Source organism: Salmo trutta, chromosome 19, assembly GCF_901001165.1.
Source record: "Salmo trutta chromosome 19, fSalTru1.1, whole genome shotgun sequence".
NCBI lineage: Eukaryota > Metazoa > Chordata > Actinopteri > Salmoniformes > Salmonidae > Salmo > Salmo trutta.
In genome coordinates this window covers 31,998,378-32,026,243 of record NC_042975.1, presented here as the reverse complement: position 1 = coordinate 32,026,243, position 27,866 = coordinate 31,998,378, and the positions used below count along the sequence as shown (strand labels likewise).

Below are 27,866 nucleotides of genomic sequence, written 5' to 3'. Positions count from 1 at the left end.
TCCAAAAACTAAGGATCTCTGCTGTTACGTGACAATACCCACGTCTCCAATGGGGTCTCAGAGCCCGGGAAAAACAGGAATGACGTAATTCAAAGCCCTGGCTGAAACAAAGGAGAGCAAAAGCTAAGTGGTCTCTCAGTGGGGAAATGCTTACGCTCGCGACCCGCCCCGCCCCCGGCTTTCGGTTTTTCCCTCAGTTTACAGGCATGCACCTTCCCGGTCGGAATATTATCGCTTTTCTACGAGATAAATTGCATAAAAATTGGTTTTAAACAGCGGTTGACATGCTTCGAAGTACGGAAATGGAATATTTAGAAATTTTTGTCACATTCTGCGCCATGCTCGTGACCGAGATTTAGCGTTGGGATAGTGTCTAGAACGCACGAACAAAACGTCGTTGATGGAACATAACGATGGATTATTTGGGACCAAACCTACATTTGTTATTGAAGTAGAAGTCCTGGGACTGCATTCTGACATAGAACAGGAAAGGTAAGAACATTTTTCTTATAGGAAATGTGATTTTGGTGAAGGCTAAACTGTGTGGGTGTCTAAATAGCTAGCCTGTGATGGCTGGGCTATGTACTTAGATTATTGCAAAATGTGCTTCATCCGAAAAGCTATTTTAAAATCGGACATAGCGAGTGCATAGAGGAGTTCTGTATCTATAATTCTTAAAATAATTGTTATGCTTTTTGTGAACGTTTATCGTGAGTAATTTAGTAAAATCACCGGAAGTGTTCGGTGGGAATGCTAGTTCTGAACGTCACATGCTAATGTAAAAAGCTGTTTTTTGATATAAATATGAACTTGATTGAACAGACATGCATGTATTGTATAACATAATGTCCTAGGTGTGTCATCTGATGAAGATCATAAAAGGTTAGTGCTGCATTTAGCTGTGGTTTGGGTTTATGTGACATTATATGCTAGCTTGAAAAATGGGTGTCTGATTATTTCTGGCTGGGTACTCTGCTGACATAATCTAATGTTTTGTTTTCGCTGTAAAGCCTTTTTGAAATCGGACAGTGTGGTTAGATAAAGGAGAGTCTTGTCTTTAAATAGCTGTAAAATAGTCATATGTTTGAAAAGTGGAAGTTTTCTAATTTTAGAGGAGTTTTTATTTCGCGCCCCGCCCATCATTGGATATTGGAGCAGACGTTCCGCTAGCGGAACGTGTAGATGTAAGAGGCTAAGTAGCTGGCTAGATATTTATTTTCATGAACTGAAGTTCAATTTCAATAGGCGAACGACAAGTGAAAACCTAGCTAATACTTACTCACAAGGATTCCTAAATCATTGCTAAGAATAATGAAAATGACTGCAGGTTCAACTGGTCATTGTTTTCAGGATGGTTGTATTGGTGCTAGCTAGGTACCAAGCTAAAGCTAGCTACCCCAGAAGTTGCTGGCGAACAAATTCTGCTTTATTACCAACGCAGTATTGTAAGCACATAGTTTGTGGCCGGTGTTTGCTTGTTTGCAGACTTTTTGTACAGCGTTGACAGTGCTACTGTATTTTTTTGACACGCAAAAACCCAAACGTTCCTTAGTATGTACGTCGTGAAGTTAATAGTAGCGACGCTATTACTGTGTAACTCCAGTAGGGCAACATCTGAAAAATAGCGCACTTGGTAGTGTGTACCGGTGCTCGACCAGTCGGCGAAAGCCAACATCACCCACGACAGAAAACGGTTGATTGTCAAGGGCAATGAATTCCGTTATCTTGGCTTTAACCTTTTGAGCTGTCTCGCTGAAACTTTCTTACTCTTTCAAATGACTGCTCAACTTGGTGACTGCTCGATCCACACAGCAGACATTGTGGGCTAGGTTAGGAATGCTACGTGGCGTCATTACGTCATGTACCTACGCATTTTAGCTAATATCGGCCGATTCCTATATGTTAACCGATATATTGTGCATCCCTAATTACAAGTAAGAAGTAATGTGGTATATTGTTTAATTTAATCTTTTGTGACCTGAGTCTTTTAATCAAAATATCACAGATGAGACAAATTGGGAGGTTAGCGTGGTAACGTGACACGAGTCATGTTTGTGCCTGTGAGATTGAGTCTGACTAGTATCCACGTTGCTTCTCTTCCCTAGCAGTTGAAACTCAAACATTAAAAAAACAACCTAGCTTGTGAACAAAACAAGGTCTCACTTCAGTAGACTTTCATTTCAAGTAAATTAAACTAACTTTCATGCCTTCAAAAATGAATCTGTCACACAGCTCTTCAGGTGCGTACGCACAGCCCCAGCCAGGCAGTGTTGCAGCGGGGGGGCCAAAATACTTTACACATTTTACAGTGTGCATTCGGTTCGTGGCCAGGGAGAGACGACCATATTCTCTAGAATACCATAGTAACTAGCCATAGCCTACAGACAATGCAAATACCTCAGCAACTCCAGGCACACGCAACCTCAGCTCGCAGACAGGCTGGGAGATAGTAAAATGTGCATTCTAATAGGCCTATTTCCCCAACATTGGAATGATATTCTAATATTATACATTTCCATAACCTAAATAATTGCATGTGTGATGCCTAGTCAGCCATATCATTGTTTCAAACCTGGATGTTTTACGTAGTTTATCTTATCTTGCTTTTAATAGCCTACAGCCAAAATAGAAAAAAGCTGATCAAAATAAACAAAAATACAATTTCTTTAAGATTTCCTGATATGCCATTGAAACCAGAATGTATTATTCTACTGTCCAAAAGCTTTAAGGCACAATCCTATTGTTGCATCTTCAGATATTCACTCGTTTTAAGTTTCTACCATTAGGCTGTATATCCGTCTCTGTTGCATTATAAAAACTGCTCGCATCAGGTGCGCGTTTTAGAAATGGTGTTCTCCTGTAATAGCATTTTGTAATATTCACGCATATGGCTGAGACGAGTAATGTGAGTTAATCATAGTTTATCAACGTTTAAGCTAAATGTTGCGATCTGTTTCATCAGCCACTTATCGTCCCTCAACTGTCCCAAATTCTGTTTTGACGACAGGACACCCTTCATTTCGAGCCCTAGCTCTGACTGATGTGTAGCTACCTTTCGCCTGTACATTTCTCTATGTAGCTTACTTTTCTCTGGTAAAATGCTCGATTAACTTCAAGCAAAACATTAGGAAATATACTTGGCTGCTAGCCAAATAGCGTTGCAGTTCTGTTGTCATCTGTGTTATTTTCTGCCGAATGTGTTATACTAATGTATTTTCTGTGAAGGAAAACTATAGTTGCACGCCCCTGATCACTCTAAAGCAAAAAAACGGCTAAACGTATCCAATATTCTTTGAAGATTTAATTAACCTGATGCTCTTAGTCAGAATACATCAGTTTCACACCAGAGATTGTTTGTCCCCGGAGCTGACGGGCCTCAGGCTGTTGAGACAGAGTAACCACCTCAGAGCCCCCCCTCTAACCTGAGGGCTGTTATGTGTCCTGTCCTCCTGTCTATCACACAGGTGTGATGTGACCTCAGTCTCTAATCTCAGACTATAGAAAGCAGACCGCGGTTCAGATGAGCAGCAGCAGGATTCAGTCTAAGGCAAACCGCAGCATTCCTTCCTCTTCATCCCGTTACATAACGGAGATGGAATTTTTGCTGAGGCTAGTGACGTTACACACTCACACACAGCTGGCATCATGAGAATGAAAAAGGGCAGGGGGAAATTCCAGAGAACGAAGAGGGGCTCAGCAGATCTGAGTCAGACATAATGCAGTGGAATGATGAAGCTGATGCTGCCACTGTGCTGCTGTTAGGGGTCATTGTGCTGCTCTCTGGTCTAAACGGCCTGCTTATTGTGGCTGAACTCCTCACCTCGAGGTGCAAACAGCTCTGATTATGTTAAGGGCTGTGGCAGCAGCCTGGCAGCTCCGTGTGGCCGATCTGAACAGGGGTGTTGGAGATAGAGAAACGTGCTGACTTTGCTATAGCTGATCCCAGAGCCACTATTCCACCCCCCCATTGAGCACAAATGGCTTTCAGTTTTGGCATTTGGGGTATTTATTTTGGAGTGGTCGAGTAATCTACGGCTTTCAGCGCTAATTCCAGTTTTGGACAAAAGGCCTTAATGAATTTCATTAATAGGCCTATGTTTTGGGAATACAGTAATATTTAGGCTATTTCTTTAATAATTTGCAGCATATGCTGTTCAGCTCTATCTAGATTGACCTGCCTAAATACATAATCATATACACTGAGTATACCAAATGTCAGGAACACCTTAAGAATATTGAGTTGCATCCCCGTTTGCCCTCAGAACAGCCTCAGTTCATCCGGGTATGAACTCTACAAGATGTCGAAAGCATTCCACAGGGAATGCTTTCGTAAGTCGCTCTGGATAAGAGCGTCTGCTAAATGACTTAAATGTAATTCCACAGGGATGCTGGCCCGTGTTGACTCCATTTCTTGCCACAGTTGTGTCAAGTTGGGTGGTGGACCACTGAGTGTAAAAAAACCCAGCAGCGTTACAGTTCTTGACATACTTGTATTTTTTATGAATGTGCCATTTCACCAGATGTTGTCGTGGTGGGTCGCTAGTGGAACGCCTGCGCCAGAAAGGTTAACCTGTCGATTTAACCTTATCACCGCAAGTGATATCAATAAGGGATCATAGTTTCACCTGGTCAGTCTATTTCATGGAAAGAGCATGTTTTGTATACTCAGTCTATATGAAGGCAATGTAACAGAATTTAAAAAGGTAATAACTGCTTAACTCACTGTATTAACCCCTAGTTTCTGTTCACCCCTACTGGTTAAAAGTCCCTCATCTTCCCCCTCCACCACTCCGTAGTGTAGCAGCAGGACTAAAGTGTGACCAGAATGTATGGTGTACTGTAGACACGTGAGTTCTGTCTGTTCTCCAGGTTTAGCTCTGCAGTTGTTGACAGCCGTGCCAAGCTCTATTTAGACATATCACCATGACCCCTGCACCATTTTTCACTACCAACCTCCTACCCCGACGACTTCGAAACTGTGTCAAGGATTGAATGTCCTTGCCTAATGTAGGCCTACACACAGACACAAACAGGGTTGAGTGAAACAATATGCAGAAAGGAAAGCAGTTACCTATAGCTTGTCATTATGGGCATACTGAGGCATAGTCTGGTTCTTTGGGACCAAGGGAGTGTATTACTAATACCTAATTCACATAGGATATGCGGTATGTTGCCTGAAAAAGGAATTGGAAAATGTTTATATGGTCCCCTTTCAAACAGCCACATGACACACAAGTCATTTTTCCAACAATTGTTTACAGACAGATTATTTCACTTGTAATTCACTGTATCACAATTCCAGTGGGTCAGAAGTTTACATACACTAAGTTGACTGTGCCTTTAAACAGCTTGGAAAATTCCAGAAAATTATGTCATTGCTTTTGATAGGCTAATTGACATCATTTGAGTCAATTGGAGGTGTACCTGTGGATGTATTTCAAGGCCTACCTTCAAACTCAGAGCCTCTTTGCTTGACATCATGGGAAAATCAAAAGAAACTAGCCAAGACCTCAGGAAAAAAAATTGTAGACCTCCACAAGTCTGGCTTTTCCTTGGGAGCAATTTCCAAACGCCTGAAGGTACCACGTTCATCTGTACAAACAATAGTAGGCAAGTATAAACACCATGGGATCACGCAGCCGTCATACCGCTCAGGAAAATGTGTTCTGTCTCCTAGAGATGAACGTACTTTGGTGCGAAAGGTGCAAATCAATCCCAGAACAACAGCAAAGGACCTTGTGAAGATGCTGGAGGAAACCGGTACAAAAGTATCTATATCCACAGTAAAACGAGTCCTATATCAACATAACCTGAAAGGCCGCTCAGCAAGGAAGAAGCCACTGCTCCAAAACCGCCATAGAAAAGCCAGACTACGGTTTGCAACTGCACATGGGGACAAAAATTGTACTTTTTTGAGAAATGTCCTCTGGTTTAATGAAACAAAAAGGGAACTGTTTGGCCATAATGACCATCATTATGTTTGGAGGAAAAAGGGGGAGGCTTGCAAGCCAAAGAATACCATCCCAACCGTGAAGCACGGGGGTGACAGCATCATGTTGTGTGGGTGCTTTGCTGCAGGAGGGATTGGTGCACTTCACAAAATAGATGGCATCATGAGGGAGGAAAATGATGTGGGTATATTGAAGCAACATCTAAAGACATCAGTCAGGAAGTTAAAGCTTGGTTGCAAATGGGTCTTCCAAATGGACAATGACCCCAAGCATACATCCAAAGTTGTGGCAAAATGGCTTAAGGACAACAAAGTCAATGTATTGGAGTGACCATCACAAAGCCCTGACCTCAATCTCATACAAAATATGTGGGCAGAACTGAAAAAGCGTGTGCGAGCAAAGAGGCCTACAAACCTGACTCAGTTACACCGTCTCTGTCAGGAGAAATGGGCCAAAATTCACCCAACTTATTGTGGGAAGCTTGTGGAAGGCTACCCAAAACATTTGAACCAAGTTAAACAATTTAAAGGCAATGCTACCAAATACTAATTGAGTGTATGTAAACTTCTGACCCACTGTGAATGTGATGAAAGAAATAAAAGCTGAAATAAATCATTCTCTCTAATATTATTCTGACAATTCACATTCTTAAAATAAAGTGGTGATCCTAACTGACCTAAGACATGGAATTTTTACGAGGATTAAATGTCAGGAATTGTGAAAAACTGAGTTTAAATGTATTTGGCTAAGGTGTATGTAAATTTCCGACATCAACTGTATCTACAACACAAAGTGTGTGTGTCTTTTTAAAATTAAAATAAATGATTCTACTGCTCGCATCAGTTACCTGATGTGGAATAAAGTTCAATGTAGTCATGGTTCTATCTAGTACTGTGCGCCTCCCATAGTCTGTTGTGGACTGTGAAGAGACCTCTGGTGGCATGTCTTGTGGGCTATGAATGGGTGTCTGAGCTGTGTGCTAGTCATTTAAACAGACAGCTTGGTGCTTTCAAGATGTCTGTACCTCTCACAAATACAAGTAGTGATGAAGTCGATCTCTACAGATTGACAACACAACTGAACAGTAGTGCAGGTGCGACAACTAGAGCCTGTAGGACCTGCCTTGTTGATAGTACTGTTAAGAAGGTAGAGCAGCGCTTTATTATGGACAGACTTCTCCCCATCTTAGCTACTGTTGTCTCAATATGTTTTGACCATGACAGTTTACAATCCTGGGTTACTACAAGCAGTTTATTCACCTCAACTTGCTAAATTTCTACATTATTTATTACAAGATTTAGTTGAGGTTTAGTGAATGATTTGTCCCAAATACAATGATTTTAGTTTTAGAAAAATGTAGGACTAACTTATTCCTTGCCACCCAGTCTGAAACTAACTGCAGCTCTTTGTTAAATGTTGCAGTCATTTCAGTCGCTGTAGTAGTTGATGTATATAGTGTTGAGTCATCTGCATACATAGACATACTGGCCTTACTCAAAGCCAGTGGCATGTCCTTAGTAAAGATTGAAAAAAGTAAGGGGCCTAGACAGCTGCCCTGGAATTCCTTATTCTACCTGGATTATGTTGGAGAGGCTTCCATTAAAGAAGACTCTCTGTTCTGTTAGACAGGTAACTCTTTATCCACAATATAGCAAGCTGCAACTGTGCAAGAGACATTCAACTTTGACCCGGTTGTTGCTATCGTTGTTATGGTAATTTGACATGAGAGCAAGCTCTAAAACCCGGTAGCAATGCACACTGCTTTTAATGTCGTCACATTCACAAATGTAAGATAGCAGCTCGCCATACTTGTAAATCAGTTGTAAATAATTACCTTGTAATGTGTTAATTTAAAAGTTGGCTACAGTTAAACTTAATGTTGTCAGATACTGTATGTTCCACTAATTATACCGAACAAAAATATAAATGCTACATGCAGCAATTTCAAAGATTTTACTGAGTTATAGTTCATGTAAGGAACTCTGTCAATTGAAATAAACTCATTAGGCCCTAATTTCACATGACCGGATAGACCCACCCACTTGGAAGGCTCAGCCAATCTAATTTAGTTTTTTTCCCCACAAGGGCTTTATTACCGACAGAAATACTCCCCAGCACCCTCTGCCAAATTCTCTAAAACAACGTTGGAGACAGCTTATCGTAGAGAAATGAAAATGTAATTCTCTGCGAACCGCTCTGGTGGACATTTCTTGCAGTCAGCATGCCAATTGCACATTCCCTCAACTTGTGTGACAACTGCTTTTTAGAGTGGCTTTTTATTGTCCCCAGCACAAGGTGCACCTGTGTTGTGATCATGCTTTTTAATCAGCTTCTTGATATGCCACACCTGTCAGGTGGATGGATTATCTTGGCAAAGGAAAAATGCTCACTAACAGGGATGTAAACACATTTGTGCACAAAATTTGAGAGAAATAAGCTTTTTGTGCAATTCTGGGATCTTTTATTTCTGCTCATGAAACCATGTTGCATTTATTTTTGTTCGGTGTACATTTTGCACAAATGTGTGCAAATCTCCCTCAGTTGCTTTCTATTTTTTATCTCTATTTTCTCCTTTTGTCATCCTGGTAAAAAATGGTGCGTGCCCCAGCAAAATAACATTTTCAGGACACCGGTGCCCCTATCAAAATGGTCATTAATGCCTCTAGGGGATCACTGCGGGACCGTTTCTTCGCCAGAATTTGGTTCTGGCAGCTGAATCCCCTTTCAGTAGCAACACTGGACAAGGCAAGGACCAGCTGAGCGTGCACTGGAAACATGTCGGGAAACTCTTGAATAAGAGCCATGCATGCTTCTGCCATGGTTTTATAGCCCTGGTGTTTTAATAGATGTCTTACCTGGGGAAGAAAAAGGAGTAGTTATTGCAGGAGACCATCTCTGCATTTTGTAAATGTTGATGTAACAATTGTGGAAACTGTTCCAATGGGAGGGGATGGTGGCTGTGTGTGACGTAGGGGAAAGAAATAAGACAGAGTGCACAAACCCATATATTAAACATGAATTCATCATAATATTATTAAACATTGCCTATTAAACAAAAATATTTTATAGCTATATGTTGATGTAACAATTACAGCGGGAATTGTGGAAACTGCTCCAATGGGAGGGGATGGAGGCTGTGAGTGAGAGTGAGGCGCATGGGGAAAAAGAACAGAGAATGCACAAAACTGTATTCATCGCAATATTAATTAAATATGAATTTCCTTTTTAACAAAGATATTTTAGCATAAACACATTTGACCTGGGTAAATTCCTTGCCACAGGACATTGGTAGAATATATTTGTAGATATTGCATAGACGAGTCGAGTTCAGGAGCTCTGTGCTGGGTAAGGTCTCAGTCATTGTCGGGTAGATTGGCAGGGTTTAGAAGTTTTTCCATGCAAGAGAGATCATCTTCTGCGAATCTGTCATTAAGGCCCTGGATCAGGTGCGAGATGAAGTCTGTGTGTGCACACTTTGCCATCCTCGCTGAAGAGGAGTTTGTGGCTTTTGTAGTAACCGGGGTTGGCAGCGGTCTCATCTATGAGCTGTTGCTCATACACGCCCATGTTGTCTGAGATATATTGTAGGGTGGTCCTGGTTGCCGCAACCATCGGCTTGATGTGTGCAAGAGACATTTTATATCTGGAAAAACAGGTTCAGTATGTCCATGATTGGAAGCAAATCCAGCAAGAAATGGGTTATTGCTGTGAAGCTGTCAGGCAATTTTCTGTGTCTTTTGATGTGTTGGAGGACACAAGTGCAACATGATGTGCACTTTGAGCTGGTACAGGTTTCTCTCCCGCAGTCTCTGACCCACCCCTGTGCCTTTTCCAGTCATGACACTTGACCCGTCGCTGTCCAGTCCCACCACATTTTTAAAATTGATAACCTTTGATTAGAATGTTGCTAGGATGGCATTTGTGATTGTTTTGGCATCTCCATGCGGTATCATTACATTTGCTAAGAACAGTCTTCGCCTGGCCCTCATGCACATTCCTCACAAACATCACAAGTTTCTTCTTGACTGCAACTGTCACAGATTTTAACTCTGATTATTCCAACATACGGACTCTGTTCTATTTCCTGAATGCCCTTCTCAGTAAGTTTGACCGATGGCGTTTTGCATTTGCGCAATGCTGGAGTGATATGTGTAGGTGGTACCCGACTGAATGGCAGGGTAGAAGCTTTTATTTTTGTAGCTCTATCAACACTGGAAACTTGCTGTCTGCTATTTCCTCTTTTGCCATACAGTATACAATCCGCAGTTCCACAGTTTTGGAGTCGTCTGTTTACTTTTCTGCTTCTTCCAATGTTTCTACAAAACATTTACAGTCTGAAGCAATACTGCATCCCCGTGGTCGATCTGCATGGCGTTTTTATGCAATTTTCTAATAGGTTGCGCAGCCTGTGGTGAAGGAATTATTTTTTTCCCACACTTCTCACATAAACATACAATATGTTTCCCTGACACACCATGTACTACTTATCCTTCATGTGAAGCCATTTCTGTGGGAGATTAGCATTAGGTACAGCATTCTCTTCTACCCTAGCTGTTTCTGTTGCAGCGATCTCTGTCCCTTTCTCGGTCTCCGTCTGTCTCCTCTCTGTCTCACTTTCATTTCAATTTGCGGAGGGGTTAAAGAACCTTTTTATAGTTTTTTTTGTTGTGTTAATTGACTTGTCATTGTTTGTTGGCTAGCCATTCCAATTATTCAAGCTTTTCTTTTCTTCAAAATTCCAGCGGTTTATACATACAGTACCTAGCAACGAAAATGCTACTGACTACATCTTCCACCACACACACCCGTCCCGCACTGCCGCAGAGACAAAGCGTGTGTTTTGGATGATGGATGACACTTTTCGGATAATCACAGCGAGTCTATTTAAATATCAACATTGAGTGTCATGGTCAGTATACCTGCGTTTTTCAGAATGCAACACATTTTTTTTCCTGTGTAAAAAGGAAATAAATAATATATCCAGTGTGGGAAAAATGCAGAATTCTGCATTCTGAATGGATCATGTCTCTCTCTGCTTCCTTAGCCTCTGGGATTAGCTGTAGCGTTTCGGGTTGGAGTTACTTACTCACCATATAGCATGATGACAGATCATTCCTCATGTAATATTTACCTGCCCTATATATGCTTCCTTTTAGCTTTTACTTAGACAGCGTTCAATCCAAACAGGAGTTACTCACTGATCGTTCCTCTGCTATCTATGATCCCTTTGCTATTACTCAGACACCATTCAAACATGAGTCTGACTCTGTCGGCATGGTGAATGTTTTGCACAATGCTTGGATGATGAGGCTGCTCTGTGGCTTTGTTTCTCTGAAGGCCAGGTAAACTGCTTGAACCGGAGATGTGCTAAAGCTAACAGAAGGATGATTCACAGGCCAGTGTTCTGTGTTCACACAAGCCTGTTGCTCATTAGTTGCAGTGTTATGCTGCTGCTTATTTCCCTGACGAGTTGACTGCCACTGTCTGAGACGTTTACTCACCGCTGAATGGTGTTTGTTCCTGTTTGTGTGACAGAAAGCTGCTTGGCTCTGGGCTGGTACACTGCTCTGGTTGTGGGCCTGTGATTTGACCGTTGGGACTGTTTTTTAAATGTGTTTTATTTGTATTTTAAATGGGACAGACGCGTCAGTAGTCGATGCCTGATTTATCTGATCGGGCTTAAGGCATTGCTCTTGGCTGGGCGGCTTATGGAGACCCTGGTAACTGCTGAGCAGGTTGGGTATTTAGGGAATGTTCTGTAGCCAGCGACACAGACACAACACTGTCCCAGGCCAGCTTTCCAAGCCTCAAGTATATAAGACTAATCCACCACAGAGCTGTCTCTCAGTGCTCAGGGTACACACACACACACACACACACACACACACACACACACTCTCTCTTACACACAGCCACACAAACACACACAATGATTGTATAGGCCAAATTGTTCTTAAACAAGAATACTGCGTTTATTTTTTTTACTTTACCTTGTGTGTCATGGGGTTGGTTAACACAAGCAAGTCAGCCATTGTGTCTTAAATCCTACAGCGTTGAACAACTTGATGCTTTCCTGTTTGCTTTTCTCTGTATTCTGTTACAGGCAGCCAAGCTGCTCGCTGTGCGTGCGAGTGAACTAGGTTGGCTGAAGGTCTTCCTCTTTGTCTGGGATATGGCTTTAGTTAAGTGTGTCTTCCTGTTGTTGGCCCTGACCATTAATGTAACACACCAGGAAATGGCCTGATCATGTTGACCTGATTTAGTTTGATCTCTCACTTTTTTAAATCCTTTTTCTTAAAGTTGAGGCTAATGCTTTCTGATGACTGATATGGACTGAATTCTGACTTTGCATATTTATAGTTATTGTATAGGCCTAGTGCAATAGGCTAGTCATCTGGTGGCCGTATGCCTTCTTACATATCCTCTCTTTCCTAGAGGTGTGTTTGCGGTGAACTTACCTAACAAGCATCTGCTTTACTGCCTCTCACTGTGTCTTGACGTTGACTAATCCCCTAGTTTCATGTTCCAGCATGTCTGTCTGCGTGATAGAAATGTAGGCCAGGAGGAAAAAGACTGAAGACAATGCTTGTACAACACACCCACTAGCTTGCTTGCTAACTTGTTCTCACACACTGCTTTCAGTGTTTACACCATTGCCAATCCACAACACTGCCCCCAGGTTACTGTAAGGTGATTTTTGACTTTGGGTGTGGGATATGTGGTAAATTCTCCTGCATTTCTTCTGTGTTAAGTGGGTTAGAGAGTGAATGGCCTCTTGCAGTCTGAGTTGAGGAAATGTTGTGGTAAACCTCTCCTTCTGAGGAAGCTGGAGGCTCTTATTATGACTCAAATACCCTCACTCTCTGGAGCGCACACATCACAGCAGAGCAACTTCTCTTGCAACTTCTCTTAAATAGTTACTCAATGAGATTCTTCAGAAGGATTTAAGTAATGTCCTTAAAAAGGAGGGTCAAAGCTTTTATCTTTGCAAAGATGGTAGCCTACTTGACTCTGTTCTTCTTTTACAAATTCTGTGAACCTAAAATGCAGTGTTGGCATATCTTTGAAAAGCCATTTTAGATATTGAGGTGAGACAAAATTCATCCTAGTGGGTATCTGTCCATTTAAGATGGGTAAATCTCTCCCATCTCTGCTCTCTCCCTGGTTCAGAAGCCTACTATCCCCTAGACCAGGGCTGCCCAGCCCTCTTCCTGGAGATCTACTGTCCTGTAGGTTTTCGGTCCAACCATAATTTAGCATATCTGATTCAGCTAGTTAAGGTCTTGCTGAGCAGCTAATTAGTAGAATCAGGTGTGTTTTTAAATTAGGGTTGGACTGAAAACCCACAGGACAGTAGATCTCCAGGAAGAGGGTTGGGCAGCCCTGCTCTAGACATTAAAATACTTAAATCTGCCTTTTAGGCTGCCTTCAATAGGTACATTCTAAAAAATAAATAATAGGTTAGTACTGTAATACCGTTTTATAGTTTTATGTCCTTTGAGAAAAGCATCTAGAGCAGGAAATCATTGAAATATGCAGTGGCACCTCCCGAGTGGTGCAGCGGTCTAAGGCACTGCGGCGCAGTGTTGTGGCGTCACTACAGACTGGGGTTCGATCCCAGGCTGTGTAACAACCGGCCGTGACTGGGAGTCTCATAGGGTGGCACACAATTGGTCCAGCATCGTCCGGGTTAGGAGAGGGTTTGGCCAGGGGGACTTTACTTGGCTCATCGCATTCTAGCGACTCCTTGTGGTGGGCCAGCCTGCAGGCTGACTTTCGGTTGTTAGCTCAACGGTGTTTCCACCGATACATTGGTGCAGCTGGCTTCCGTGCTAAGAAGTGCGGCTTGGCGGGTCATGTTTCGGAGGGTGCATGACTCGACCTTCGCCTCTCCCGAGCCCGTTGGGGAGTTGCAGCAATGAGACAAGATCATAATCACGAAATTGGGGCGATAAAGGGGGTAAAAATGACGGTAAAAATTACAACAAAAAAGAAGACAAAAAATATATCTTTAGTGGCTTGACTTTGAAAAAAGAGCAAAGCCAACAGCACCTCATTTCAGTTCTTAGACCTCTGTTTCATAGAAATGTATCCAATGCTTTGATATACATATAGCATTGATTGCTAAATAGAACATGTAACTAATTGTCTTCTTTAACCGATTGCTCCCTCCAGGTGTCTCTCATGCCACCCTCCTGCACACCAAATCCCTACGGGGCCACCGGGAGTGTTTTGAGAAGTACCACCTCATTGCCAACCAGAAGCTGTCCCGCTCCAAGGTCTCCCGCAGTCCCTACGAGGGCATGAAGCTGGCCCTTAGCCAGAAGATCAGCCGCATCGTGCAGTACGCCCAGAACAAAGACTCTGTCAGCTCAGAGGGGAGTCCTGGCTGCCGGGGGGGCAAGCACCAGCTCCTCTGCTACAGCCAGAATGGAGACCGTAAACTACTGCCCCAGTTGGACGCCCAGGTGCCCCGCTACACCCCACGCTGGAACCAGGGGATGGGGGCAGGAGGGCTGCCGGACTACGCCACGGGCATGCTGGAGTGCCACTCGGCCGAGGAGCTGGGGCTACTGGAGGACAGGCGCGGCCTCGGGGCCCTGTGGGGGGTCACAGGGAGGAGGGGCCTTCTTCACCGCAGCCACAGCCAGTCTTCTGGAGGAGACCACCAGACACTGCATTCAAACAATGGTCACAGCAGAGACGAGTGTGAGTTCACAGTCAGCCTCATTTACTTTACACCACAAACAGTAACTAGCCTTCCTCCATTCCTAAAACACCACACTGGTTGTGGTCAGATTCTCTCTACCCCTCTATTCTCCAGAAGTGTGCTCTCGTTCACTCCCCCATTGATTCAAAGCATTGCATTGGTGTAGCATAAGCGTGGCTGGATGGAGCCTCACGGAAAGAGTGCACCATTTTAGGAGAAGGGTAGATAAGTCAGACTGTAGCCAGAGTGTTATTTAGCTGGTTTCTGAGCCTCTATAGGCTCCTCGTGAACTAGGCTTCCCTAAAATGGGAAGCCTGGGGAAGTTCCATGGAAGAAATCCTCTAAAGAGGGGTCAGAACCCGCCGTAAATCTGTGACGCCTCGCAACACTTCAAACCAATCAAATGTCTTGTTTGGGTGGTGCTCCAAAGGTGCTCACCAGATTAGTGCTGTAGGTGCAACAGTGTGTGAGGACTAAACATTTCAACAAAACAAAAGATTTTAGAACGTTTTTGCAGCACACTGCTTTTGACAGCATTTCACTTATTTCGAGATGAGCTAAAGCTGCAACAAGAGGGGAGAAATGGTCTACAATGCTGGCCATATCAATATTTTGACGTTTCTGAAGTGATATTTGGCTGTATAGGCTAGCATGAGGGACAAGTAGCTAGCCATAATGAGGTTCGTTTTGAGAAAAGTCAGCCAACTTTGTAAACTACCTAGGTATAACTAGCTAGCTAGCTACTATATAGCCAACAAAATGTGAATAAAAACAGCATATTATTGATCTGAAAGGTTAGCTGTGGTAGCCCAGTTGCTAGCTTTCCAGGGTCAGTGATACATAGAGCAACCATGTACTGTGTCTGTTTCTATGGGAACTGCAATAATTTTGCTCAAATGAAGGAAATTAAATTAACCTCATTAAATGTTACCTGTAATACTGATCTCCGGGTAGCCTAATTGTCATCTCCTTATTTTCATATACTGTAACTAAATTACAAGGGTTGGATTTGCACTGAATGTTATATGTCAGCGCTTAAAAGGCATGTACAGAGTCTGGTATATGGTTGGCCTCCTATACATTGTCTATTGTTATGGTATCAGTTGAAATTGAGAGCATATAGTTTAACTTGTAAACAATGTGTGAGTTTAGCTATTCTCTGCTTCAGATGCCAATAAGGCCAGTAATGTCACCATACTGTAGGCTTATGGCTGCATTGGCAATGCATGCCATATGATAAGCTGCAGATTGGATTCACAGAGCTGATATACTGAGAGAGAGTGACAATCAAATAAAACAGATTGGAAATCTTACAACTAGACAAAAAGGATCATACAACTGGACTAATTTTAGAATACAACACTGACACGTTAGAGACAGAACCCTTTCCCCTTTATTGCAGGATTGTGATGTGGTTAATCAACATTGACATGAGTTAATTTTGAATAATAGTTGAACAATTAAAACAAGTTCAAACACTCGCTTCACTTCAAAGAATTAACACTTCATCGCTTCAGAATGTACATATAAGTGAACTTGTATGTAAAGATTAGACATCTTAGTCTAAATAACAATAGATATTTGAGTAGTAACATGTAAACTATTATTACTAAAGCATAATTTCAGGTGAACCAAAAAAACTCCATACCAGCGGTGGCCAACCTTGCTCCACTGGTCCCTGACCTACTGGGTGAGCAGACTTCTATTCCAGCCCAGCAATGGCACACTTGATTATGAACTCTTTAGATTTGATAAGTTGAATCCTGGTGTGTTAATGCTGGGCTGAAACAGAACCCTGCTACACCCAGCAGACCTCCAGCAGGGTTGTCCTGCTCCAACTCCAATAGGTTTATACATTGTGTGTGTGTGATGTTTCACTATATTTTTATATACAACATTTGCTAACATAGGCCTACACATATAACCCATGGCATATAGGATATACCCTAAGTTTCTTGTGATATTCATTGGGACCTCTCTTCATATGCAAAAAGGCTTTTACAGCTTTCCATGTCTGAGGACAGAAACATCACAAAGAAACAGGCTTCATTATATTTAAATTAGACACCACTGAATATGATGTTGCTATTATCTCTCTGTCCTCAGTTTTCCCCTCTAGAGACTGGAACTGGACAATCTTTTCATAATATCCTCCCACAAAATGACCTGCCATAACCAGTAGCCTACACTCTCCTGTCCTGTCCAGTAGCCCTTTACTGTAGCTGGAGCTGCAGTTTCACCCTCTTTCATGTAGTGTTGCACGGTATACCGAAACTTCGCTACTCTTTTGATACTAGAACCTGAAAAGCTGTTCGGTACTAGAATTTTTGTTGCTTCAGGTACTTCTGTGTCATGTGTCTCACAGATCAAGCCTGTCTATCAGAGCAGTCAACCCCTTATTATAGCTCGCACCGTGCATGCTCCACTTACTCATTGCTAGCCTGCACTGGGAATCTGAGCTGCATCATGTTAGCTCCCCTCGTGCTGCACAGAAGTTAAGTCTTGAATAATGCGACACGGCATGTAGAAATGTTGGAACTGTTAATTACTGTTCGGAAAACAATGTCTATATAGGCTAAAATACTTTACAATGGAAGAAGATACTGGTAGCTTCCAGCTTTGTAGGCTAACTTTCCTTGCTAACCATAATGCAAAATATGCTGATTTCAAAGTTGATTTCCCACAAAAACTTTACATAGACTTATTCAGTCTCTCTCACGTCTCTCCCAAATATGATCTATTACTTTTATGCAAATGTTGTTGATCAGTACAATAAAATTAAGTCCCAACTGGAAGGGAAAAATATTGTTTGTTTGTCATCTGTAGCCCCATGAAATCAGCCAAACAAGCTCAATAACTCAATGCATGCACACACCTATTAAATATGCGTTCATCTGTATTGTGCACAGGCCTGGGCTACATCTTGATTTACCCAGTTTATCAATAGAGATTTACCATTCAAATAAATGATTACCATTATGTAGTTAGATTTGGTAAAAACAAAGTCATTGATTGTATATTTGTATAATTGATTCATTGACTGTCTCTGAAGTTTTTTTAAAGTAATGATATTGAACTCAAAAGATGCAAGACAGTTGAACAGAGCAGTAGCTGAGTTTATCGGTCTGGACCAATTGCCATGTTGTGCCTTTTTTTGGCATGGTATCGTTTTGGTATTGAGTATTGTGACGGTATTGAGTATTGTGACGGTATTGAGTATTGTGACGGTATTGAGTATTGTGATACTAAACCTGGTAGCGGTATCGAAGTCAAAATTCTGGTGTTGTGACAACACTACTTCTTTAACTGTTATCTACAAATGCATTTGGAGATTGTTTTTAATTTACAATGATTACATCAAGATAGATAGCTAATATGAAGTTAGCTAGCTGAAGACATTTAGCCTACAAAGTGACCTATTGTAGCCAGCTATCTAGCTAATAATGAATAGTTTAACATTTTCAAAATTTACTTATTTACTTATTTGAATAGGTACTCCCACTGCCTTGTTTTTTGGGTCCTTACAAAATCTAAATAATGGGTAATCTTCAAGATATTTTCAGTGTCAGCAAAGCGCAGCCATGTGAACAGAACAAATTGAGACGAATGGAGAAGTGTTTGTCACCAGAGTGGCTAAGAATGTTTTGTGATGTTTGACTTTACCAGTGTAATCCACTTTCTTGAAATTGAAATATAAATTGCAGACTGTCGGCCACACTTTAACTTTAAACTAGAATAGGCAACTACCCGGACGGAAAACAGTGATGCACATAACACACAGCACCCCTTCTACGGGCGTGTGGGGGAGGGTTCTTGAAAGACAACATCCAATCAAAATCTTGCCGCGGACCATTCAACACCTTTTTGCAATACAAAGTTCACCAGGCCTCCGAGGGAGGCGTGACAACGACGTGATTTTGGAGATATGACCACGTGAGTCTAGAGCCTCTGCAGAGTGGCATTGAGTGGGAGGAGGGATGTTGAAAAGGGAGGGAGGAAAACAGATGGGATGCAACGCACCCCTTTTTCTCCTCTTATCTGTTTTCTGTGATCTTTGTTATATGGAGTCTGCTATCTCTTCCATTTCCCCTACTCATTAATGGCGGACAAGACAATGTAGCGACGCAGGCCAGGGCCCAGTTTTTAGTGAATCCTCACACATTCCTCCTCAGCCACCACTCTTCCTCCTTTCCCCACACCACCACACTCTCAATTTGTCCAGAGAAAAGTTATTCTTAGTCCTACCTCATAAAGTGTCCTTGGGTTCTCCATGCCATGTCACAGTACCAAGTTTGTTTGTGTCTGCTACATGCCCTCTTGGAGAGAGGATGAATCTCTCAAGGACGCTGACACTTTCAGGTAGTTTATAGAATTCCTTTCCTTTGTAAATTATGACAGTAACTTTCAGACCCTTAGCTTTTCTCTCTCTGTTTCTGCATAGTTTGTTGTTGCTATGCAACAAAGGCCCGATTCAGACTTAAGAAATGTACGCCTTTCCTATGCATTTCTCAGTAGTTGGTATTCAGACTTACCTTATGCAGGTGTGGTTCCCTTGTGCACGCTGAATAAATGTAATTCAACAGCTGAAAACCCTCCTACTTGCTGTCCAAAGATTATTTAGTGGTGTTTTCATTCTATAGGGTTTTCAGTACATTTAGCTAAAGCCATCCCTTCAAATTTGGTGTACCTTTTTAATGTCAATTTAACTCGAAAGACTTTTCTCGATTCCTCCGAATATTAGGGATCAATGGAAAAAAGCCATGTAATACACACATTCGTGTCCTTATCAGCACCAATTGGTAGATAAAAAAAAATAAAATACTCTGATCATGTATATTATTTAGGGTTAGAATGTTGTTTTTCACAGTTTGGAGAGCCTTTGCACACAATATATTGGTGAATCAAAAATAGTAGTTTGCTATAATAAATTGTTCAATCCATGAAATATTAGGTGAGAAGTGTACAATAGGGGTTGATCAGTAGTCCTAAAAATCTACCTGAATAATCAGCACTAATCATGGAACTGTGATGACAACAGTCCAGCCATCGTGAAACGTGCTCCAGGCTTGCTGCTACGTATGGTCTGCCTTCCATAATGATTAAAATAGGCTACATGTCCCAAATTATTGCACAACTTGTAATATGTTAGCCTAATATGATCCACTATTGCTAGCGATCCTCAGGAACAACCACACGAACGTGAGAGAGGAGAGACAGGCAAACTAACAATGGAATGGAATGATGCAAAATGTAAGGAAACTAACACTAAAGTGACAGTTATAAATGTATATGGGAATAACTGACGATGACCCCCAATTTAACACAATAAACATTTTTGTTAAATACAGTGAAAAGTCTGGGCATACAGTTGAAGTCAGAAGTTTACATACACTTAGGTTGGAGTCATTTAAAACTCGTTTTTCAACCACTCCACAAAATTCATGTTAACAAACTATAGTTTTGGCAACTCGGTTAGGACATCTACTTTGTGCATGACACAAGTAATTTTTCCAACAATTGTTACAATTGAAGAACACCATCCCAACCGTGAAGCACGGGGGTGGCAGCATCATGTTGTGTGGGTGCTTTGCTGCAGGAGGGACTGGTGCACTTCACAAAATAGATGGCATCATGAGGAAAATTATGTGGATGTATTGAAGCAACATCTCAAGACATCAGTCAGGAAGGTAAAGCTTGGTTGTAAATGGGTCTTCCAAATGGACAGTGACCCCAAGCATACATCCAAAGTTGTGGCAAAATGGCTTAAGGACAACAAAGTCAAGGTATTGGAGTGACCATCACAAAGCCCTGACCTCAATCCTATAGACAATTTGTGGGAAGAACTGAAAAAGCCTGTGTGAGCAAGGAGGCCTACAAACCTGACTCAGTTGCACCAGCTCTGTCAGGAGAGATGGGCCAAAATTCACCCAACTTATTGTGGGAAGCTCGTAGAAGGCTACCCAAAATGTTTGACCCAAATTAAACAATTTAAAGGCAATGCTACCAAATACTAATTGACCCACTGGGAATGTGATGAAAGAAATAAAAGCTGAAATATATCATTTTCTCTACTATTATTCTGACATTTCACATTCTTAAAATAAAGTGGTGATCCTAACTGACCTAAGACGGGGAATTGTTACTAGGATAAACATGTCAGGAATTGTGATAAACTGAGTTTAAATGTATTTGGCTAAGGTGTATGTAAACTTCTGACTTCAACTGTATAATTAAACCATTCTAGAAGTCATAAATCAACTTGGTAGTTTTGGCGCTATACTGTCATTTGCCATGGCAACAGAAGCCTATAGAATTCCACAGTACAAGTCATAATACCCATAAAACCTAGTGGTCAAACAGGGAAATGGTTCCAATCATTTCCCCACCATTTTTCCCATAGGGGATTTTAGAAACTTAAAATAAGGGTTGTGTTTCGTGTAGGCTTACCCTGGCGTGACGTTTTGATAACCATGTAATAAATCTTTCTCGAACAAGGTGACTTTTTTTGTCAATATATGCGCCTGAATTTAACCCCCTAAGATGACATGCTAATTAGCTGCTAATGTGGCTATCATAAAGAACTACAAATGCCATGATGATCTGGACAAGACTGCCAAATCGAAGAAAGGGTAAGAAGCTCTGGATTTACTATCTAATGTTCTCTAAATGTAGTAATTAATAAAAAGGCAATTTCTTTAAATGGAAAATTATGAGAACTTGACACCATACCTGTTAGCGAAGGTGCCAGCTAGAGATGACGTGCAGAAGCTTGCAGGGATTAGCATTTTTGAATCTGAGTAAATGGAGCCAAATATATTGATAAGTCACCTTGTCCGAGAGAGATTTACATGGTTATCAAAACATGATGCCAGGGTAAGCCTTCACGAAACACAACCCTTATTTTAAGTGTTTCTAAAGTCCCGTATGGGAAAAATGTATGGTGGGAAAATGATTGGAACCATTTCCCTGTTTGACTGCTAGGTTTTATGGGTATTATGACACCTCCACTGTGAGGCTCTATAGCTTGGGTCTCCAAATTCCTTCCCTTCAGGTTATAATACCAACATTTCGTAAACTTTGCTGTTAAAAAGCTGATATGTTGATATGCTTCAGTTTGCTGCCATATTATTGGTTTCACATTTGTCGCTAGCAATCAAAAGGTAAAATAGATCAACAATTGTCATTTATATTTTCAACCCGCTTATCCAAATGGCTCACACATTCACCTAGCTCTTATAAATATCTCCGTCTTATCAATTTGTAAATTAGTGCATGGAAAATGGTGTTATTTCTATCAGTAAAAAATTAAGTAGATGTGAAACCAACAGGTTGCCCCACCTTTTTCATAATTTTATTGCACGTAAAGGTGGAATTGAGGGAATTAAGTCAAGGTCAGAATACAGTTCATCTGTAAACACACCTCCGCGACTCCTTAATTTCTTTGATATCCACCCCAAACTAATAGTTCAGAATACGTGTAGAGTGAAAAGTGCATAAAAGGGGAATTATGTTCCATTTAAGCATGCTTAACTCGGGTCGGAATCCCCCCCAGTGCTGGAAGTTGCTTTAGTTGGTTCATTTATTTGATCAAACATGCCATGCTGTGTTGCTCTTGTTTTGTGACCCAATCTTTGTTTTATCTTCCAGTGATTAAAATGAGTGTGGACGAGCTCCACCAGCTGAATGAGCAGCTGCTGCTACAGATTCAAAGTAAGAGACACTTTCATAGCCATCTATTGAAGTTAACTGTGAACAGATGTCTAAATTATTCTTTTGCATTAATCATCTATAAAGGAGTGCTTTAGAGCATGCATGGGTTTTAAGTCTCTTGTTTGAAGTGCTTGTAATGTCCATAAATGGATGGAACTGAATGTGCCTCATTAGTGTTTTCTTGCATCTCTTCTATGCTGGTGTGTCTTTGATGTGACGTTGTGTCTTTGTGATTGTGAGGTGGTGTTATGTATTGGTAGTACTGCGTTGTCATCGCTGTCTGCACCCTCAGCTTAATCTGTTTGATATTTTTTCCGGGTGTGTGGTCCCTGGCCTTCATTGATCTCTTTGCTCTTTTGCTCTGTGTGTGTTTTTGTGAAAGAGTAGGGCTGTGGCTGGTGATTTGTCAAGCAAATACAGTTGAAGTCGGAAGTTTACATATAATTAGGTTGGAGTCATTAAAACTCGTTTTTCAACCACTCTACAAATTTCTTGTTAATAAACTATAGTTTTGGCAAGTCGGTTAGGACATCTACTGTGTGCATGACACAAGTAATTTTTCCAACAATTGTTTACAGACATATTATTTAACTTATAATTCACTATCACAATTCCAGTGGGTCAGGAGTTTACATACACTAAGTTGACTGTGCCTTTAAACAGCTTGGAAAATTCCAGAAAATGATGTAATGGCTTTAGAAGCTTCTGATAGGCTAATTGACATAATTTGAGTCAATTGGAGGTGTACCTGTGGATGTATTTCAAAGCCTACCTTCAAACTCAGTGCCTCTTTGCTTGACGTCATGGGAAAATCAAAAGAAATCAGCCAAGACCCCAGAAAAAAAATTGTAGACCTCCACAAGTCTGATTCATCCTTGGGAGCAATTTCCAAACGCCTGAAGGTACCTTGTTCATCTGTACAAACAATAGTACGCAAGTATAAACACCATTGGACCACGCAGCCGTCATACCGCTCAGGAAGGAGACGCTTTCTGTCTCCTAGAGATGAACGTACTTTGGTGCGAAAAGTGCAAATCAATCCCAGAACAACAGCAAAGGACCTTGTGAAGATGCTGGAGGAAACAGGTACAAAAGTATCTATATCCACAGTAAAACGAGTCATATATCGACATAACCTGAAAGGCCGCTCAGCAAGGAAGAAGCCACTGCTCCAAAACCGCCATAAAAAAGCCAGACTACGGTTTGCAACTGCACATAAGGACAAAGATCGTACTTTTTGGATAAATGTCCTTTGGTCTGATGAAACAAAAATAGAACTGTTTGGCCATAATGACCATCGTTATTACATTTACATTTTTACATTTTAGTCATTTAGCAGACGCTCTTATCCAGAGCGACTTACAGTAGTGAATGCATACAATTTCATGCAATTTTTTTTTTGTACTGGCCCCCCGTGGGAATCGAACCCACAACCCTGGCGTTGCACACACCATGCTGGCGTTACAAACACCATGCTCTACCAACTGAGCCACAGGGAAGGTTATGTTTGGAGGAAAAAGGGGGAGGCTTGCAATCCGACGAATACCATCCCAACTGTGAAGCACGGGGGTGGCAGCATCATGTTGTGGGGGTGCTTTGCTGCAGGAGGGACTGGTGCACTTCACAAAATAGATGGCATCATGGGGAAGGAAAATTATGTGGATATATTGAAGCAACATATCAAGACATAAGTCAGGGAGTTAAAGTTTGGTCGCAAATGGGTCTTCCAAATGGACAATGACCCCAAGCATACATCCAAAGTTGTGGCAAAATGGCTTAAGGACAACAAAGTCAATGTATTGGAGTGGCCATCACAAAGCCCTGACCTCAATCTTATAGAAAATTTGTGGGCAGAACTGAAAAAGCGTGTGCGAGCAAGGAAGCCTACAAACCTGACTCAGTTACATCAGCTCTGTCAGGAGGAATGGGCCATAATTCACCCAACTTATGTGGGAAGCTTGTGGAAGGCTACCTGAAATGTTAAACAATTTAAAGGCAATGCTACCAAACAATAATTGAGTTATGTAATCTTCTGACTCACTGGGAATGTGATGAAAGAAATAAAAGCTGAAATAAATCATTCTCTCTAATATTATTCTGGCAATTCACGTTCTTAAAATGAAGTGGTGTTCCTGACTGACCTAAGACAGGGAATGTTTACGAGGATTACATGTCAGGAATTGTGATAAACTGAGTTTAAATGTATTTGACTAAGGTGTATGTAAACTTCCGACTTCAACTGTAACTGCCGGTCTCACTGTAATTGACCATAAATGAACATAAACATGTTTAGCATCTCCTGGCTTCCACGCATCGCCTACAAGCCACAGATGCAGACCTTTGGAACATCTACATTTAAAAAAAAGTATAAATCAATTTAATATAACCTTCACTATAACTTACACCACCATCACAATAAATCTACGATTTATTTTAGACCGGTCTAAAAAAAACATGATCTGAAAAGAATTTAGTCTATTTCAGAAGTGCAGATAGCGTCCTCTGAGTTGTCCTTATGTTAGGCCCTGAACTGGATGTGCCGTGTGGCTGTGGGCTACACTAGCTCATTTAGCAGACAAGATTTGCTTAGAATTCTGTAGCATTCTTTTATTTTATAGTATGAAGAATACAATTGAACATAGCTGAATAAAATAGAAAGTATATATTCTCCAAGCGATTTATGAGGGAGTGCACATGTGGCTATTCTGTGTTGAGCGGTTAACAAAGAAACAGGTCCTCCTATATGCTTAATTTAGAGTTATTTATGTAACTTTAGTTGTGATACAAACATCGGGCTATATGTTTTGATTTTTAATACATTCTAAGGCTGCATGATGCGACTCTAATGATTATTTGAAAAAAAGTTGCATGAAAGGCCTGAGCTCTGCTTAGTTTCTTGCGCAGACTGCACTCACTTCATCAGTTTCTTATTCACAATTTGAATTTCCCAGCGGCAACCTCCGTGCCTTTTGCGGCCAGTGGCCGCTGTGCTCCTTGGCTGAATGTAATAATTATAATTCCCTACTCCCGGCGGCTAATCACGGTCGTCCGAAGTACCTCACTCACATGGCTCTCTCATATCTAAATTCTTATTAGCCCATGCCCGTCACGTGATCACGACCTTCTCACAGGCATGTCAGCTCCAAAGTAGGCTGCAAGTGAAGACCGACACATCGGGGACGCAACTGCACGTGTGCATATCCAATTCCGAGGCACGTATTGAAGACGTTAGAAGAACTGTACACATTTATTTTGTCAGCCAACAAGATGAGTAGGCCTAACAAACAGCAAAAGCTCTAGCCTATGTCAATCTTATATTCCCCATAGTACAAAAGTTGTGAAATTAGTGATTTAAAATGGACCATTATCATGTACCTGTCTCGGAAAACAGGGTCGGGGGAACAAATATGTAATCTATGGACTTAAATAGCGAATGGAGTACGCTTTTCCTGTGGTTAATTTTCATGCCAGCCAGGTAGGCTATACTCCTGTTGTAAAGCGGCAGGTAGGCTAGTGGTTAGAGTGGGCTAGTAACCAAAAGGTTGCTGGAACGAATCCCCGAGCTGACAATGTAAAAATCTGTCGTTCTGCCCCTGAACGAGGCAGTTAACCCACTGTTCCCCGGTAGGTCGTCATTGTAAATAAGAATTTGGTCTTAACTGACTTACCTTGTGAAATTAAAAAAAAATGAAAAGCGAAGCAATGTGCTTAATATTAGGAACGTTGAGAAATAAATATAGTAGGCATAGCCTATAGAAAGCTGATAGGATCCTCTTCTTTTTAATACAGGCCATCAACTCTGTTTTCTCACCCAATGGCATAGCCTATAGAAATGTTGCACAACGTAAGCTCATGGGCTTTTATGAAGTGTTTGATTAGATTTTTTGATAACATTTGCATTGATGTTAGAGGGACAATAGAGTGCTGAGTACCAGGCAGTTAGCAAGTTTGGTAGGCTACTAATGACCATTAGCAGCATCAGAGTTTGGAGAATCCTAATTACCGTGACTAAACGGTCACGTGGAACTTGACTGTTAGCATGACCCGTGACCGTCGGTGTGGCGGTAATACTGTCACTGTAACATCCCTAAGAGAGAGACCCTGCACTGTACTAATCTCTGCTCTGTTTCCTCTCCCCTCTACAGAGGTGTTTGAGGGGCTGACAGTGGCTGTGCAGGAAAAAGACTCACTGGCGTCGGAACTGCATGTTCGCCACATCGCCATCGAGCAGCTCTTCAAGAACTGTGCCAAGCTGCCCTGGCTGCAGATCAGCCGGGCCGGGTCCGTGGTCAAGGCCAGCAGCAACGCCTCTGTGGAGTGAGGGGAGTCGGCGTACTTACCTGGCTGGTGACTGCCTCTCTCAGGGAGATGGCTGTTTCACTCCCAGGGCTACAGACAAACAAACAGGATGGCCACTGTGGCCCGTGCCCTTTATATTGTAAAATACTTGTTGCGTGGTGTGGTTTCTCAGAAGAGTGAGGAATGGACATGGTCTCCTCTCATCTGGTGCTCCAATGCTTTCTGACTGCAGTACTTTGAAGAAGGGCTCAGAGAAAGGCAATAAAATGTAAGTATCTTGGGATCCACTGACTTCCGCATGGGAACTATGGGTTGTTGAGCCTCGCTGTCGGTGGACCTGTTGCCTATGCAGACAAAGTATTTTTGGAAGAATACCTATTCAGATTTGATACAGAATGACATGAGGGAGATCTTGTTTGAATACTGGTAATTTCCAAAATAAAGGAAACACTTGAGTAAATGAAATAAAGTATATTGAAAGCAGGCAGGGCTCTAAAGTCAGATTCGTTAGCATCATGGTTGCACTATTACTACAGTGAAAACAGCTTGCTTCTAGCTCAACCAGATCAAAAGATCTGACCAATTTTACCGGCACAACATTTTTATCTTCCTATAGCCGAGCGGATCGCCGGGACTGCATTTTAGATTCATAAACCATGTCGTGGGCCGTTCTAAAACTACTCATGCGTCGACGTTGTTAACCATTTGTTTACACTTTGTTCAGTCATGTTACCTTGTTCGCTAGCTAGCTAACAACCTGGTAACTTTACCAGTATATCCAAGCATTTGGGGGCACAGAAAGAAAGGAAAAGGGGTAGCTTCTTCAGATCAGTGATCATAGCAGTGAATGAATGACAGATCTCTTGCATGTCAACATCACAAACCTGATGTTTTTAAAGAGACTGTGTACAATTTTCTATGTAATGCATCTCAATAGGAAAATGCTGCTTTTACACAATATGTAGACAATTAATATTCCACAAATTACTTTAATTTCAATGACAGGTATTTATATCATCATTTTAGCTTTTATAATAAACAAATGCGTTTACAGTGTTCCATATTAGTTTCTTGGGCACAACGTGCTTCAGAAGTAGCTAGAATTCATAGGCAGCATTTACACAGGCAGTCCAATTCTGATATTTCTTTTCACTAATTGGTCTTTTGACCAATCAGATCAGCTCTGAAAAAGATCT

General features: G+C 41.6%; 1 protein-coding gene and 1 long non-coding RNA gene across 2 annotated transcripts in view; one reads left to right on the top strand and one right to left on the bottom strand.

Moving 5' to 3' along the window:
• LOC115154340 (protein EURL homolog) overlaps positions 1 to 27,471 on the top strand; it is a 50,643-nt gene extending 23,172 nt beyond the window's left edge. Inside the window, exons 3-5 of the mRNA XM_029700479.1 lie at positions 14,127 to 14,660; positions 22,309 to 22,371; positions 26,517 to 27,471. Of these exons, the coding sequence (XP_029556339.1) occupies positions 14,127 to 14,660; positions 22,309 to 22,371; positions 26,517 to 26,692 (773 nt within the window). The 3' untranslated portion in view covers positions 26,693 to 27,471. The remainder of the gene's footprint in view (positions 1 to 14,126; positions 14,661 to 22,308; positions 22,372 to 26,516) is intronic.
• LOC115154341 (uncharacterized) lies at positions 8,390 to 12,566 on the bottom strand. The gene is made up of 2 exons (XR_003867872.1): positions 11,942 to 12,566; positions 8,390 to 8,806 (listed from the first exon to the last, which is right to left on the bottom strand). It is a non-coding gene; the product is annotated as an uncharacterized LOC115154341 (long non-coding RNA).
• Positions 27,472 to 27,866: the final 395 nt, after the last annotated feature.